The sequence below is a fragment of the Nicotiana tomentosiformis genome, chromosome 5 (genome assembly GCF_000390325.3).
Source record: "Nicotiana tomentosiformis chromosome 5, ASM39032v3, whole genome shotgun sequence".
Taxonomy (NCBI): Eukaryota; Viridiplantae; Streptophyta; class Magnoliopsida; order Solanales; family Solanaceae; genus Nicotiana; species Nicotiana tomentosiformis.
The window spans coordinates 23,830,213-23,848,438 of NC_090816.1; the positions used below are offsets into that span (position 1 = coordinate 23,830,213).

The 18,226-nt window shown below is 41.3% G+C and overlaps 1 protein-coding gene across 1 annotated transcript; it reads left to right on the forward strand.

Annotated features, from left to right (window-relative positions):
- The first annotated feature begins 1,846 nt into the window (after window positions 1–1,846).
- LOC138891765 (uncharacterized) lies at window positions 1,847–17,783 on the forward strand. Its single transcript, XM_070175510.1, has 4 exons — window positions 1,847–1,985; window positions 10,821–10,885; window positions 17,234–17,562; window positions 17,636–17,783. Exons 1-3 carry the CDS (start codon window positions 1,967–1,969, stop codon window positions 17,549–17,551), a joined length of 402 nt encoding a protein of 133 aa, XP_070031611.1. The 5' UTR covers window positions 1,847–1,966; the 3' UTR covers window positions 17,552–17,562; window positions 17,636–17,783.
- Window positions 17,784–18,226: the final 443 nt, after the last annotated feature.

Below are 18,226 nucleotides of genomic sequence, written 5' to 3' on the forward strand. Positions count from 1 at the left end.
TATTGAAACACTTATGGTGGAGATTATTTACTTCACCAACATGTAAAGCAAGTCTTTCCGAAGATTTATTCCAAGCCCTAAAGCCAATTTTTGTGAAAGAGTCACCCGTGCTTCCATGGACATAATCATTCTTGAATAAATAGCAACATAAACAAAATGCCGCATCTTTCTTCACACTATACTTCAACCATCTAGAGTTTGAATCTTTAAACCAACCCGAACTAAATTAACGCATTTTCTTTCCGAATAAAGTTTTAGGGAATTTGTAATCAACCGGTTGGCAAGACCCTTGTTTAATGTAGTATTTTCTCACTTCATCTCGTATTCTAAGGCTATATTTATCAATGGGTATTCTCTCTCCGGGGTCGGGATTTAGTGATTCCATATCAAATTCATCGACTAGACGGGAGAAATTCTCTCTAAAACTAGAACTTGGTTGAGAAGAATTAAACCTCGTCAAAAATACGTCCATCTCAAGTTACAAGAACAATAACTTCCTACAAAACAATGATTCAATTCAATTTAAGTGTCCATCAAGAATAAAAACAAACTTTTAATAGTGAAATCACACCCCTTCTATCAAGAACAACACTAAGAAAATATAACAGGGGAATCACTCAATCACACCCCTTCTATCAAGAAAAAAGAAAATACAACATTTAAAATAGATAAATTATACCCTTTAAAATAGGAACACTTACCAATTTATGAAATTTTTTATCCTTGAAGTGAAGAGGCTTTTAGTTCAGCAAAACATAATATAATTGATCTTGTCTTGTAATATGCAAACGACAAACCCTGCAAAAATATTAAAGTTATACTACGACACTTTGTGAATAAAAAATTTCCCATATTCAAGTTATAACAAAGGCTTACTGCTTAGTATAGCTACTATGAGAATAAGTATTAATTAAATTAAACAAGTTTGAAATTTCACTCTAGTCTATAAAAAAATGCCCTAATTCAAAAATTTTGTTTGAAAAGAAACACTTCACTGAAAGAATATTTCAAAATAACAGTAGCATACAATATTCAAATGCCTACAAAATTAATTTGGTATTTACTTTTTGGCTCTAAGACTCTTTGCAGAAAGCAAATTTTTGATACCAAATTATTTTGCTAAGTTAATATTTTCTAAAGAAAACAAAACTTACTCAATAAAATCAAGATTTTACTCAAATAAATTCAAGATTTTACTCAAATAAACTTACTATTTCAGTTGAAGAAGAGCCTCAAACTCATTAGTCGTCGCCGATTCGGACTGCCGGTCGCCGGATTCGAGCTCGACTGCTCGAGCAGAAGCTAAATAGGGTTAATTAAAAAAAAGGTTTTGGTTTTTAGCAGAAGGGTGTAGCATTTTGTTTGGAGAAGAAAGGTGGGTTTTGTTCTTTAGTTTGAAAAAGCATAAAGGTTAAGACTTTAGGTAATAGGATTAATTGAAAAAAGGGTTTTGTTTTTTAGCAAAAGGGTGAAGCTGTGTGTTTGGAGAAGAGAAGTGGGTTTTGTTTTTTAGTTTGGAAAAAGATAAAAGTTAAGACTTTAGGGTGACTATTGTGTATTTGTGTGCAATAGTACAAGTATTAAAGAATTAAAATAAAAGTAAAGACAGAAGAAGTGCAGAAGCCATGTTTCTAACTTGGAACCTTCAAGTAACTAAAGTGTTTAAGTATGCTACATAACCAACGCGTCTAACTTGCTTTTATTTATTTAGGGGGCCTGATACATTATTTAAGCGGTCCCCAGTATATATATATAAATATATATAAAATATATTTACAGTATTTTTTTCGAAGCTAACGGGTTCCGGTGATTCCCCTAACCCTAAGGTAGGTCCGCCTCTGGTCTCAAAAGGTTTGTATTTTTCCTTTTTATGCGTTAATTTTCATTCTAGCTTCAGTTCTTATTCCTTTACCTCTGTATTTTTTTTTTTTTTCTGTTTTTTTGTTTATTTTTGTTTCTTAGGTGCATGGGCAAGAAGCTTCAAAGTAAGTTAAAACCCCTTTCTCCTCTACTCTGAAATTCTACCCCTTTTCTCTGTTTCCCTTAGTTTTGAGTCTGTATTTGGTATTATTGCTTTCTCTGTTACTGGGTATTTCTCAAAGCATATTCTTTTGAAATTTGGTGACAAGGTGGGTTACTCTGATGGTAAGCGCCCTTCACTTCCAACTAAGAGGTTGTGAGTTTGAGTCACCCCAAAAGTAAGGTGGGAGTGCCGAGGGTCTATTGTAAACCGCCTCTCTACCCCAGAGTAGGAGTAAGGTCTGCGTACACACTATACTCCCCAGACCCCACCAATTGAATTATACTGGGTTGTTGTTGTTGTTGTAGTATATTCTTTTGAAATTTAGTTAAGCAATTGAGCTTTGTGTGACTATTCACTTATTTTTTGTGCAACCTACTCGGGGTTTAAGGGATAAAAGTCTAGGAGTTTAGTCTTTAGGGAACCTAAGACCAATTAGGCTGGTGACTCACAGTTAGAAACTCAAAAGGATAGTAAGCCCCTCTATACATCAGAGGTCTGGCCTAATGGTCAATGAAGTGCAAAGAGAATCGAGACCTTCAAGTTTCAGTGGAGATTAAAAAAACTAGGTGATTTTTCTTATCTGCTTAAGATTTGGTGGACAGAGTTATCGGTATCTGTACTAATGGGAGGTAGCAGATATCCGGAGAATAGTCGAGGTGCGTGCAAGTTGGCATAGACACCACCGTCATAAAAAAAGAAAAGTCCCCACCTCACCTCTTCTCCACTTAAATACCAAGATGGGCAAGGTTCGAATCCGTGACGTGAGCCTCATTCACAGATCACCCGCTGGACTCTTACCACTAGACCAAAGTCTTGGGCAAATTCCTCTTTCTCATTTTGATCTTTCCTTTTTGTTTTTTCTTTTAATACTTGTTGAGATAGTAAAACCCTATCTTTTCCGTTTTAACATGGTACTTTTTGTGGAGTTCGGATCCAAAGTAATGTTTAAAAACTCTTAAAGAACCATAGTAATGTGAAAAAAAGGGAACCAAATTACATATAGTGCATGGTAGGCATGCGCTATATAAGCCTGGCTAAACGTCCCAGCTTAACAATCATTTAGTTATGTCGCAGGCGTCCCAACGTTCAATGACATCCACAGATGTTTGCCATTTCGGACAATACTGTAAGTTGAAGACCTCCACAACAATCCTGTATAAATACATTTGTCTGAACATCTGAACAAGGATATTACAGATGCACAGAGTGAAAAAGATGACAGTGACTACCCCAACAACGCGAATAAGTCAGGCGATGAAGTACCCTTTACGGATTCAGAAGATGATGAAGAAGAGGAGCCAGCGCCTACATTTTCATTTAAGTGAAGTTCTACTCTGCATTTCTAAAATAAAATGTTTATTACTGTGTATGGAGGTGCACATGGTTGCACTTGCCTTCTTAAAGTCTACTTGTATTTGGGTATAGGGGACTTTTTTTTCCCGGCCTTACTCAGGGACTCGTATCGTCTGGTTCTAGATAACCATTTTTCAGCCTATCATGAGGCTTACACTTATTAAATTGATTACTTCTATGTTAGAAATGTTGAGGTTTTATTTTAAGATGTAATATTCTTAAAATGAGGGTGAATGGGAAATGGAGGGAAAATGAAATTTTGAGTAAAATTTTAAGTTTCCCCTCTTAACAATGAGACATTGTCCCATATTGGAAGTGGAAGACATTTTTGGTGGGTATATATATAATTGCTCTTCTTGTAGCTCTTAAAGAGTTAAGAAGAAAGCAAGCCTCGCGCCGTCGTCGTCGTCGCTCGCTCGGCTCGGCTTCGGCTACGGCTACGGCTACGGCTTCGGCTTCGGCTTCGGATTTGGATTTGGATTTGGTCAAATGATTGATTGATTAATTTTTTGGACCAAATTTATTTGTTAATAGTAAATATTAACGTAAGATTATCCGTATTTGTAAACGGATATTTTCCAATCCGTGTATTGATAATTTGGCAGCCGGATAATGGTCTTCCCACCATGAAGTGCTTGCTCCACAAATATGAAGTGCTTGCTCCACAAATATGTAATGCTTGATCCACCATGAAGGGTGGACGTTTGGTCTTGCAACTCCTTCTTGGCTGCTATATATATGAGCAGCAAATGTTGAAGAAATACTCAACTCAACTCAACATACAATTCGCTCAACAAATTGGCTATACATTGCATTCCTTCCTCTCAGAACTTCCATACGTTTTTCTGAGTATATACTCCTTCGTTCTGCATTGTTTTTAACTTCAAAACAAAGCAACTGTAAGTGTGATTTGCTACCGAACTTTGTGTTCGCCGAAACACTGGGGTTTGAAGTACCGCTACACCAGTGTGTTATTCGTTCTATCCTGGGAGGAAATAATCCATAACCTTGGGTACTAGGAGGGGATTAAATTCCTTAAGGAAACACTGTGAATTCAGTGGGCTCGAATTTATTATTATTGTTTCATTACGTTAACTTATATTTTGCAGAATTAATATTTACAAATACAGCAATATTGACCGGGAATAACAATCTTAAGGAATTTAATATTTATTTCTGTACTTGTGTTATTCTTATTATTCTGCAAACTAAAACCTTTGTGGTTTGTGTACTCCCGTTTTGGAGAGTTAAGCCTTCGTGGCGTTTTGTTGGATATTAAAATCTACGTGATTTTTACTCCAGTTTGAAAACGTGTATTAAACGTTTGTTTGTGTCATTTTTTTCTGAAAAAGATGATGACTGAAAACGAAAACCAAGCTGTTCCGATGGCGACTGCCAACGCAACGACAAGCCGAACACCGGCGTTGGCACCGGCAGAAAAACCCGAAAAATTTTCCGGGATTGATTTCAAACGCTGGCAGCAGAAGATGTTCTTCTACTTAACTACGTTATGTCTACAGAAGTTCATCAAGGAAGATGTTCCTGATCTGCCGGATAAAACTCCAGATAATGAACGCTTTCTCGTGATTGAAGCGTGGAAGCATTCTGATTTTTTATGCAAGAATTATATTCTTAGCGGACTGGATGATAACCTGTATAATATATACAGTAGCATGGAGACATCCAAAGAATTGTGGAATGCGCTTGAAAAGAAATATAAGACTGAAGATGCCGGGATGAAGAAATTCGTTGCCGCAAAATTTTTGGACTACAAAATGATAGATAGCAAGTCTGTTATTACTCAAGTCCAGGAATTGCAAGTGATTATTCATGATCTACTTGCTGAAGGTCTTGTAATCAACGAAGCATTCCAAGTAGCAGCAATGATTGAGAAGTTGCCTCCGTTGTGGAAGGACTTCAAAAATTATTTGAAACACAAATGAAAGGAAATGTCCCTTGAAGATCTCATTGTTCGGTTGAGAATCGAAGAGGACAATAAAGCTGCTGAAAGGAGAGGCCGTGGAAATTCAACAATAATGGGAGCAAATATTGTTGAAGCTAACAAAAAGAGGAAGAAGGCTTCTGGTCCGAAATACAACCCAAGCAAGAAGCGGTTCAGTGGAAACTGCTACAACTGTGGGAAAACCGGACACAAATCTACGGAGTGTCATGCTCCGAAGAAAGACAAGAAAAGGGGTCAAGCAAACATGGTAGTAAACCATGATGATGTTGATAACTTGTGTGCCATGCTCTCTGAATGTAACTTGGTGGGAAATCCTAAACTGTGGTGGTTTGATTCAGGAGCCACTCGCCATGTTTGTGCAGTTAGAGAGGCTTTTGCTACCTATGCTCTTGCTGAACCCGGAGAGACAGTTTATATGGGAAATGCTTCAACAGCAAAAGTTGAAGGATATGGGAAGGTATTTCTAAAAATGACTTCTGGCAAGGTCATGACTTTGAACAATGTCCTTCATGTTCCCGAAATGAGAAAGAATTTAGTCTCTACTGGACTTCTTGTTAAGCACGGTTTTAAGTGCGTTTTTGTATCCAACAAGGTTGTAATTAGTAAGAATGGAACATTTGTGGGAAAAGGTTACCTCACCGAGGGCCTTTTCAATCTAAATGTAATGGTTGTTGAAAATAATAATAATATTTCAGCTTCTTCTTACTTACTTGAGTCAAATGATTTATGGCATGTACGTTTGGGTCATGTCAATTATAAAACCTTGCGGAAAATGATTAACTTGGAAGTACTGCCCAAGTTTGAATGCGAAAAATCAAAATGTCAAATATGTGTGGAATGTAAGTATGTTAAACATCCTTATAAGTCAGTTGAAAGGAATTCAAATCCTTTAGACTTAATTCACACAGATATTTGTGACATGAAGTCAATACCATCTCGCGGTGGAAAGAAGTATTTCATAACTTTTATTGACGATGGTACTCGATATTGCTATGTTTACTTACTGAATAGTAAAGATGAAGCAATAGACGCATTCAGGCAATACAAAAATGAAGTTGAAACGCAACTTAACAAGAAAGTAAAAATGATAAGAAGTGATAGGGGTGGTGAATATGAATCTCCTTTTGAAGAAATATGTTTAGAATATGGAATTATTCATCAAACAACAGCCCCTTACACGCCCCAATCTAATGGGATTGCGGAAAGAAAGAATCGCACATTAAAGGAGATGATGAATGCGTTGTTGATAAGTTCTGGTTTGCCACAGAACTTATGGGGGGAAGCCATTCTTACGGCTAATCGAATATTAAATCGAGTGCCCCATAGCAAAACACAATCCATTCCTTATGAACAATGGAAAGGAAGGAAGCCCAACTTGAATTATTTTAAAGTGTGGGGGTGTTTGGCAAAAGTGCAAGTTCCTAAACCCAAAAGGGTAAAGATAGGACCGAAAACCGTTGATTGTGTTTTCATAGGATATGCGACAAATAGTAAAGCATATCGATTTCTGGTTCATAAATCAGAAAATCCCGACATTCATAATAATACGGTTATAGAATCAGATAATGCTGAGTTTTTTGAAAATATATATCCGTATAAAAAGGAATGTGAGTCGTTTGGTGAAGGATCTAAACGACCTCGGGAAGAAACAAAAGAAAGTACATGTAATCAGGAGAATCCAAGACGTAGTAAACGTCAAAGAACGTCTACTTCATTTGGACCAGATTTTGTGACTTTCTTATTGGAGAATGAGCCTCAAACATTTAAAGAAGCTATGACTTCTTCGGAATCATTGTTTTGGAAAGAGGCAGTCAATAGTGAAATACAATCCATATTGAACAACCATACATGGGAATTGGTTGATCTTCCTCCTGGAAATAAACCTTTGGGTTCTAAATGGATTTTTAAGAGAAAAATCAAAGATGATGGCACTATTGATAAATTCAAGGCAAGGCTCGTAGTCAAAGGGTATAGACAACGAGAAGGTCTAGACTACTTTGATACATACTCTCCAGTTACAAGAATTACGTCCATACGGATGTTAGTAGCATTAGCTGCAGTATATGGTCTTGAAATTCATCAAATGGATGTTAAGACGGCCTTCTTAAATGGAGAGTTGGAGGAAGAAATTTACATGGAACAACCTGAAGGGTTTGTGGTTCCAGGTAAAGAAAAGAAGGTATGTAGACTTGTTAAGTCTCTTTACGGACTAAAACAAGCACCCAAACAATGGCATGCGAAATTTGACCAAACAATGTTGTCAAATGGTTTTAAGATAAATGAATGTGATAAATGCGTGTACATTAAAAATATTCCAAATCACATAGTCATTGTTTGCCTATATGTGGATGATATGTTGATAATGAGTAATGACATTGCCAACATAAATGCTACTAAGCGTATGCTCAATAGCAAGTTTGATATGAAAGACTTGGGAGTTGCTGATTTAATTTTGGGAATTAAGATCAATAAGACTCCTCAAGGTCTGGCATTGTCACAATCTCATTATATTAAGACAGTACTTGAAAAATTCAAGCACTTGGGCTTTAAAGTTGCAAAGACTCCAATTGACGTGAATCTTGCATTAGCAAAGAACAAAGGCCAAAGCATATCACAATTGGATTATGCTCGTGTATTGGGATGCTTAATGTATATCATGAATTGTACACGACCAGACATAGCTTGTGCTATAAGTAAACTGAGTCGATATACGAGCAATCCAGGCCAATCTCATTGGATGGCAATGAAACGAGTTTTGGGATATTTAGAACATACCCAGAACTTTGAATTGCACTACAGTAATTTCCCTGCGGTGATTGAGGGATACTGTGATGCAAATTGGATCACCGGTTCAACTGATTCTAAGTCCACGAGTGGATATGTATTCACTATTGGTGGAGGAGCGGTATCTTGGAAGTCGTCCAAACAAACATGTATTGCCCGCTCTACAATGGAGGCTGAATTCATAGCCTTAGATAAAGCCGGTGAAGAAGCTGAATGGCTCCGGAATTTCTTGGAAGATATTCCATTTTGGCCCAAACCGTTGGCACCAATATGCATACATTGTGATAGTCAAGCGGCAATTGGAAGGGCTGGGAGCGTCATGTATAACGGTAAATCTCGTCATATACGACGAAGACATAAAACCGTTAGGCAATTACTCTCTAGAGGAATTATCACAATTGACTATGTAAAGTCAAGTGATAATGTGTCGGATCCACTTACAAAAGGCCTAACTAGAGAGGTAGTTGAGAAATCATCAAGGGGAATGGGGCTATGGCCGAGAACAAGTCATTGTGGCGGTAACTCTACCTAGAAGACTGGAGATCCCAAGATCTAGGTTCAAAGAGATCAAACAAAGTCATTAATGACGGTTCAACATTGTCAAATAAAATTTTAGTCCATTCTCGTGATGAGACAATGTTCAGTACCAAGGATAAAGCATTAAGGCTTTTTAATGATTTCTAAATTTGATACGGGGTATATCAAATAGTGTATCTACAGGATGACACGTTTAGGAATCACCTATTTAAGTGTGAAGTGTGAGCCGCTTCAAGGAGAACTTTGTAAGGCCAGTTCTCTACGCACTTATGAAACCAGGCGGTGTTCATGGCTGAAACGAACACAACAATGAGAACCAAAGACGGTTAAGGGTTGATTGTGTGACTTATGGTTGTCTAGGTATACACCAAAGATCGACGGTTCAAAGATATCAAATCTACCGATTGACCGAGTATATCCGACATAAGTTTACTACGGAAAGTTCAAAGGGAAACCTACTTATCCAGATGCAATTAATCCTTGCTTGTAAATCACACAGTTTTTCATGCATACTTCCGTGATATAGCCATTCCCCATTCATGTGGGGGATTGTTGAGGTTTTATTTTAAGATGTAATATTCTTAAAATGAGGGTGAATGGGAAATGGAGGGAAAATGAAATTTTGAGTAAAATTTTAAGTTTCCCCCTCTTAACAATGAGACATTGTCCCATATTGGAAGTGGAAGACATTTTTGGTGGGTATATATATAATTGCTCTTCTTGTAGCTCTTAAAGAGTTAAGAAGAAAGCAAGCCTCGCGCCGTCGTCGTCGTCGCTCGCTCGGCTCGGCTTCGGCTACGGCTACGGCTACGGCTACGGCTTCGGCTTCGGCTTCGGCTTCGGCTTCGGATTCGGATTTGGATTTGGATTTGGATTTGGATTTGGTCAAATGATCGATTGATTGATTAATTTTTTGGACCAAATTTATTTGTTAATAGTAAATATTAACGTAAGATTATCCGTATTTGTAAACGGATATTTTTCAATCCGTGTATTGATAATTTGGCAGCCGGATAATGGTCTTCCCACCATGAAGTGCTTGCTCCACAAATATGAAGTGCTTGCTCCACAAAAATATGTAATGCTTGATCCACCATGAAGGGTGGACGTTTGGTCTTGCACTCCTTCTTGGCTGCTATATATATGAGCAGCAAATGTTGAAGAAATACTCAACTCAACTCAACATACAATTCGCTCAACAAATTGGCTATACATTGCATTCCTTCCTCTCAGAACTTCCATACGTTTTTCTGAGTATATACTCCTTCGTTCTGCATTGTTTTTAACTTCAAAACAAAGCAACTGTAAGTGTGATTTGCTACCGAACTTTGTGTTCGCCGAAACACTGGGGTTTGAAGTACCGCTACACCAGTGTGTTATTCGTTCTATCCTGGGAGGAAATAATCCATAACCTTGGGTACTAGGAGGGGATTAAATTCCTTAAGGAAACACTGTGAATTCAGTGGGCTCGAATTTATTATTATTGTTTCATTACGTTAACTTATATTTTGCAGAATTAATATTTACAAATACAGCAATATTGACCGGGAATAACAAGAAACAGATGAACTTCAAATACAAATGAATCTGAACTCTTTGATGCTGTATAGAGTCTAGGATGTTGATAGTGTCTCTCCACAGTTATAATGTTTATTCTCCAGAATTTGGATTCAATTCATTTGTTTGGAAGAGAGATTCCTTTATCTTTTTGTTGGCTTTTGCACTAAATAGTTCGAGTTGATTCATGTCAAAACTCTCTGTATGTTTCTGTCTCTCTTAATTTTTTGCATCATATTCATCTCCCTTATTGTTGTTCTTCCTGCTTGCACAACACTAAGTGCTGCCAATGGAAAGCCTGGATCAAGTAGCGCAAGTTTTTGAATCCATAATTTATTTTGTTTATATATTTCTAGTCGATCGTCAAAATCTCTCTCTATATTTATATAATCGTATTTTCATCAGGATTTTTTTATATAATTGTATCTGCTAGTACTTAATCAAAAAAGAAAATTGTATACATTATCATATAGCACCATCTGAACTCTTTTACATCCCATTTAAGCATATCATAATTGGCTTTGACAGTGTTCTTTTAATAGTTTTTTATGTGTTTGTTGCAATTAATGTGTTTTGCTTTATTTTGTGCTGTAATGCACGCAGCACATGAAGCTACATTTGAGATTTCCGATGAGAATTCTGTGACTGCGCCTGCACCAGTTAACATGGTAACTGTCATGGGCGGCTTTCCAACCATGCCCCATGACCCATTGGACGCGTCCCGTGGCGTCCTGGCCAGCCTCCCAACGCCTGTCGCCACGGGCGGCCCCGTGGTCTCGGCAGCTCCAAGTGACAAGCGCGCATGTGCCTCTGTCGCCCCACCGATAGCTATCGCCAGCGCCCAGCCACAGGCAGATGCCAACAGCGCCGCGCACGTAGACAATGCCGCACGCGCAGACCCTGATGCTAAAGACAAAGTTGCTGCTAACGGACTTGTTGCTGCTTTATAGAAGACTAAGTCCTTTTCATTGTAAATATAGAGTAGTTTTGCTGCATTTTCTTTAAGTGTGATTTTTCAGCTTTCATAGGCCTAGTCATGTAACTTTGGTTTATTTTTTTAAGCATTATTAAGGGGGACCAAGCAATCAAAACTTTCAAGCAAGCAAACAATTCTCTATACTGGTGTCTCTCCCCCGACACCGTCTTGTTTTCTGTAATAGCTTTCATTCAATGCAATCAAGCTTTCTTTCATTCTCAATTCTCTTTTCTGCTCTCTTTCAATTGCTCATGACATTGGTTTTCCCGTACGATACTGACAATCTAGTCTAGCGTACGGAGGGGACCTCAATTGGCGGACAACAACCGTACTGACATCGGTTGCTTAGCCTTACGTCGCCCTTCCAAGGAACTTCAGGAAGGCGCCGCGTAACAGTTGGTATCAGAGCCTAGGCTCGACATCGGACGAGGGATTACATTGCAATTACCACCATTTCTGACCATGGTGAATTATGGGGATCGCATCGCGACCCTTGAGGGAACGGTTGACGCATTACGGCCCATCGTGGAAATGGTGCCCGATCTAAAGACTAGCCTAGTGCAAAGGTTGGATGACCTGGACCGCAGACTCATCCAGGCCGAATTTGACATAGAAAACATCAGTCGCGACTCTGAAGGAGACCGGCAAATAGCAGCCACAGAGGCAGCTGAAATTTTTGGTAAATTTGAGGTCCTCCAGCAGGAGCGTGCCGAGGATTTAGCCAACAGGGAACAAGAGGCAGACAGGGTGACTGCCATGCAACAAACTATAGACAACTTGACAGGCCAGCTCAATGTTGTCAATGCTGCTTTACAAGGCCTACTTCGAGGTGGCGGAAACCAATTTGGGAGTGGTGTGAACCTTGCCCTTGTGGCACAAAAGCTGAAAATTCCTGAGCCAAAGCCATACAGTGGAGCTCGGAATGCCAAAGAAGTAAAAATTTTTATTTTCGACATCGAGCAATACTTCGATGCCGTGGGAGGCCTAGAAGAAGCTAAGAAGGTAGCAACTGCTGCCATGTATCTTCAGGGTGATGCCAAACTCTAGTGGCGGGTGAAGTACGAAGCCATCAAGGCTGGTGAAGATGCCCTCGAGACATGGACAGAACTGAAGGCAGCCATACGCCTACAGTTCTTCCCCGAAAATGTTGAGTACAATGCGAGGAGAAAGTTGCGGGAGCTCCGCCAGACCAAATCAGTGCGAAATTACGTGCGGGAATTCTCCGCACTCATGCTGAACATCCGTGACATGGGGGACAAAGACAAACTCTTCACCTTTCTGGAAGGGTTGAAACCTTATACCCGGATGGAGTTGCAGAGACAAAGGGTAGACACGTTGCCTAAGGCAATCCAAGCAGCAGAGTGCCTTGGGGATTACCAAGTAGAAGCCCGGAAGGATAGGCCTCAACAGCCTGTCCGAGGAGGATACAAAGGGAGCCAACCAAACACTGGTGGCCCTAGCAGAAGTGGAGGAGACCGGAGTGCACCCAAATCCAAGGCTCCCTCTTCCGGCAGTACCAGTGCTGCATCTAACAACAATGATCGGGGGAGGAAGCCCCCCTCAGGATGTCGTCATTGCGGCGGACCACATTGGAATAATGAATGCCCACATGCATAGATGAACGCCCATCAAGCTTTTGAGGATGGGACGGATGACGACGCCGATGATGAGGACCAGACCGAGCCAGTAGGTGCATTCAATGCAATTGTTGGCTCCATTTCTAAGACCTTAGCAGGAATCAGTGCCGGTATCCGCAAGAAGAAGGACCCCTGTCCAATTGCCAGGAGAGGAAATAAGAAGGCGAATTTGAGGACTCCTCCTCATCAAGAGAGGATCTTAATGTTCGTTGACATGAAGGTAAATGGCAAGCCCATTCGGGCAATGATAGACACGGGTGCCACCCACAACTACTTAGCCTCGACTCAGGTGGAGCGTCTTGGACTAGTTGTAGGAAAGGGCAAAGGTCGTGTGAAGGCTATCAACTCACCACCTCAACCAGTGGGTGGAATAGCCAAAGAAGTACCAGTGAAGCTTGGCCCTTATGAAGGAAAGTTCAACCTGCGCGTAGTGATCATAGATGACTTTGAGTTAATAGTGGGGTTGGAATTCCTGAGACAGACCAATACCATGCCCGCACCGTATGCAGACATGCTACTGATGATGGGAGCAAATGGGGCCAAGCCCTGCATTATTCCGTGCATTCCCATGAAGATGGCAGCCGAGAACATCTCGGCCTTGCAGTTGAAGAAGGGGGTAAAAAGACATGAACCCACGTTCCTGGCTACCCTCTGCATGGAAGATATAGAACGCTCCTCGGGTCCCATTCCTGCACCCGTGAAGGAGTTGCTTCTGGAATTTGAAGACATCATGCCACAGGACATGCCAAAGCGCCTTCCACCTAGGCGAACTGTGGACCGTGAGATTGAGTTGGTGCCGGGTGCGAAGCCACCTGCCCGGGCGCCGTACAGAATGTCACAACCCAAACTCTCCGAGCTTCGGAGACAATTGACGGAAATGCTAGACACAGGGATCATCGTGCCCTCCAAGTCCCCATACGGGTCCCCTGTGCTATTCCAAAAGAAACATGATGGTAGTTTATGACTCTGTGTGGATTACTGGGCTCTAAACAAAATCACCGTGAAAAACAAGTATCCTATTCCGCTAATTGCAGACTTGTTTGATAGACTGGGTGGTGCGACAGTATTCACCAAAATAGACCTGAGGACAGGTTATTGGCAAGTTCGGATTGTAGATGGTGATGAGCACAAGATGACCTGTGTGACAAGATATGGTCGTACGACTTCCTGGTTATGCCCTTTGGCTTGACTAACGTGCCAGCCATATTTTGCACCCTGATGAACCAAGTCTTCCGAGAATACATTGATGAATTCGTCGTGGTTTATTTGGATGACATTGTGGTATATAGCCAGACACTGGAAGAACACCTGGAGCATTTGCGGAAGGTCCTAGCCCGATTGCGGGAGCACGAATTATATGCGAAGCTATCCAAGTGCTCCTTTGCTCAGAAACAAATTGACTTCCTCGGACATGTCATCGAGGAAGGGAGGATCAAGATGGACTAGCAGAAGATTCAGGCCATTACAGAATGGCCGCCTCCTAAGGATATACATGCCTTGAGGTCGTTCCTTGGTCTATGCAACTTCTATCGGCGTTTTGTGAAAAGTTACTCCCTCATTGCAGTGCCACTGATAGAGCTTCTCAAGAAGGCCACCCCATGGGATTGAGGCCCCAAGCGGGCAGAGGCCTTCGACGCATTGAAGATGGCTATGTCTAGTAGCCTAGTCTTGGCCCTCCCTGACTTGGCCAAGCCATTCGAAGTGCAAACGGATACCTCCGACTATGCACTTGGTGGAGTATTGCTACAAGAAGGGCATCCCGTAGCGTACGAGAGCCAAAAATTGAAGGATGCAGAGCGGCGCTATGCCACTCATGAGAAAGAATTATTGGATGTCGTTCATTGCTTACACCTTTGGAGGCATTATCTACTGGGAGCCCCATTCGTGGTCAAGACAGACAACACAGCCGTTAGCTATTTCATGACCCAGCCAAAGCTGAATGGTCGACAGGCTAGGTGGCAGGAACTCCTAGTGGAATTTCACTTCAACCTGGAGTACCGAAGTGGAAAGACCAATCATGTTGCTGATACACTTAGTCGGAGGGCTGATCTAGCATCGATGTGCGTACTCGCCGCCCTAAAGGGAAGCGAAGTAACCACCACCATAAAAGACCAGATACAGGATCTACTCATCAAGGATCCTGCTGTACAGTATTTGGTTGATTTGGTAGGACAGGGCAAGACTCGCCAGTTCTACACCGAAGATGGTTTCCTGAAGGTGAAAGGGAACCGACTTTATGTTCCTAAAGGAGGAGATCTGCGACAGGCTCTTCTTGCAGAATGCCACGATACTTTGTGGGCCGGTCATCCCGGCGAGGAACGCACCATGGCATTACTTCGCCGTGCATATTATTGGCCTTAAATGGTCGATGACGTCGCTCAGTATGTGAAGACTTGTCTAGTATGCCAAAAAGATAAGTGAGACCGCTTGACGCAGGCAGGGCTCTTAGAACCACTAGCTGTCCCAAAAAGACCTTGGGAAAGCGTTTCCCTGGACTTCATCACCGGATTGCCCAAGGTCGGAGATCTCATAACTATCTTGGTTGTGGTGGATCGGTTTTCCATGTATGCTACCTTTATAGCAGCCCCACAATATATATATCAGCAGAAGATACAACTCGACTATTCTTCTCTCATGTCGTCAAATATCGGGGCTTACCTAAAGACATTATTAGTGATCGCGACTCACGCTTCACTAGCAATTTTTGGACCCAACTCTTTAAGTGCCTCGGGTCAAAATTGAGTCATAGCTCAAGTTTTCATCCGCAATCTGATGGCCAGACGGAGCAATTCAATGGCATGCTAGAGGAATATCTCCGACACTTTGTGACCGGATCGCAGAAGGATTGGGTGAAGCTTCTGGATGCTGCTCAACTGTGTTTCAATTTACAAAAGAGCTCAAGTACCAACAAAAGCGCTTTTGAAATTATTACCGGACAGCAACCGCTACTCCCACACACAGTGAACACACCAAACATGTCAAAATCTCCTCGGGCTGCTAGCTTCTCAAAAGAATGGAAGCAAAATTTGGAGATAATGCGGAGCTATCTTGTCAAAGCCCAAAAGCGGATGAAGAGGCATGCTGATCAGAATCGCCGCTTTGTTGAATACCAGGTGGGAGACAAAGTGATGGTCAAAATCCCAAAGCGGTACTTGTTTGCAAGTGTCTATGACCCTCGCCTATTGCAAAAATATATTGGACCCTTGTCCATTGAAAGGCGCATTGGGAAAGTTGCATACCGGGTGGATACCCCAGCTTGGTGGAAAATCCATCATGTTTTCCATGTCAGTCTCCTGAAACCTTTTCGGGAAGATATGGAGGACCCTTCACGAAGCCAACTCACAATACCAAGTATTCGAGGCCCCAATTCAATCGGGAAAAGGCGTGATGAAGCTATTCTTGATGATCGAGTGATTCACACCTCAAGAAAAGATCACCAAGAGTTCTTGGTGAAATGGCAGGGTTGTGATGCAGAGGAGAATACTTGGGAGAGGGGAACAAACCTCAAAGCTTACAAGAGCCTAATTGATGATTACCTTGCAAGGAAGGCGCCGAGGACGTCGCCAACTCAGGTCGGGGAGAATGTCATGGGCGGCTTTCCAACCATGCCCTATGACCCCTTGGACGTGCCCCGTGGCGTCCTGGCCAGCCTCCCAACGCCCGTCGCCACGGTCGGTCCCTTGGTCTCGGCAGCTCCAAGTGACAAGCGCGCATGTGCCTCTGTCGCCCCACCGATAGACATCGCCAGTGCCCAGCCACAAGCAGATGCCAACAGCGCCGCGCGCGTAGACAATGCCGCATGCGCAGACCCTGATGCTAAAGACAAAGTTACTGCCAACGGACTTGTTGCTGCTTTGTAGAGGACTGAGTTCTTTTCATTGTAAATATAGAGTAGTTTTGCTGCATTTTCTTTAAGTGTGATTTTCCAGCTTTCATAGGTCTAGTCATGTAACTTTGGTTTATTTTTTTTAAGTATTATTAAGGGGGACCAAGCAATCAAAACTTTCAAGCAAGCAAACAATTCTCTGTACTGGTGTCTCTCCCCCGACACCGTCTTGTTTTCTGTAATAGCTTTCATTCAATGCAATCAAGCTTTCTTTCATTCTCAATTCTCTTTTCTGCTCTCTTTCAATTGCTCATTACATTGGTTTTCCCGTACGGCACTGACAATCTAGTCTAGCGTACGGAGGGGACCTTAGTTGGCGGACAACAACCGTACTGACATCGGTTGCTTAGCCTTACGTCGCCCTTCCAAGGAACTTCAGGAAGGCGCCGCATAACATAACATATAATCATGTTCTTTCTCTTGATTGGTTCTCATAACTTATGAGAGTTGGATGTTTGTTTTGCTTCTACCTTTCGGAAATATGCATCAATAATTGATTCTTCCTTTGCTTACTCAGAAAAGGCCACGTGGTGGAAACGCTGAACGATGGTTGGAGGAGGACGAGCTGGTCCTCATTGATATTTTACATGAGAATATGAAGAAACATGAGTTCAACTCTTTTATCATTATACTGCAAAGTGTTGGAGTGACATTATTGACGAGTTTTGGGCTAGACCGGGCAAGCGCAAAAGGTATGATGAGCAATGCATCAAACAGAAATATCATAGGCTTAAAAAAAATTGGAAGGATTTCAAGGAAGTACTTGCAACATGCTCGGAATATGGATGGGACCAAGAAACTAACAAAGTGGTTGTTCCTAATGATGTTTGGGTGAATCATGTGGAGGTAAGTTCCTACCATCACCTAGCAAGTACAGTTGCGAACCGACTTGTTATAATTGGTTGTTTTTCGTTTACAGAGATTCAGTGATCACAAGAAGTTCAGATATCATGGCCTAAAAAAATTTGATAAATTGAATGAAATGTTCAAAAATATTTGTGTCCTTGGCAGTCCATCCAGTTGGTCCAGGAAGTCCCAAGTTTCTGAGACCGCAAAGATCATTGACTGCATCAAGGAATATCTTCAATGGAAAAGAGAGTATGTGGAATCACTGGAGTCGCAGTCACTGTCCGACGATTCAGATAGCGATGATGAGGATTTCATTCTCTACGCAGCAGCACTATCTGCGGACCTGTAAGACAACAAAGGTCAGCATTACGAACTATATACTTCCTGCTATGGTGCAATATGGGTCTGTGAATTACTAATATCTGTTAGGAATGTATTAAAGCTTAAGCTTCTATTGTAACATATTTCTTCGACTAGTTGAAATGATGCGACAGATTAAGTTGTTGCTATTTGAAAACCATAATATCTGGGTTTCTGTTGTGGAGTCACTGGCATTTTCTTTATTCTCATTGCACAACATGATAGTCATGATCCATGATAAGTTACGCGAGTTTGGTTTTGATGATTTGTCAAATTTCATGAAAAAATTAGATAAGGAATG

Excerpts from the sequence above, each read along its gene's own strand:
- LOC138891765 (XM_070175510.1), top strand. Across the intron at positions 10,886-17,233 it reads CGCCTGCACCAGTTAACATG|AAAAGGCCACGTGGTGGAAA; the intron begins GTAACTGTCATG and ends TTGCTTACTCAG.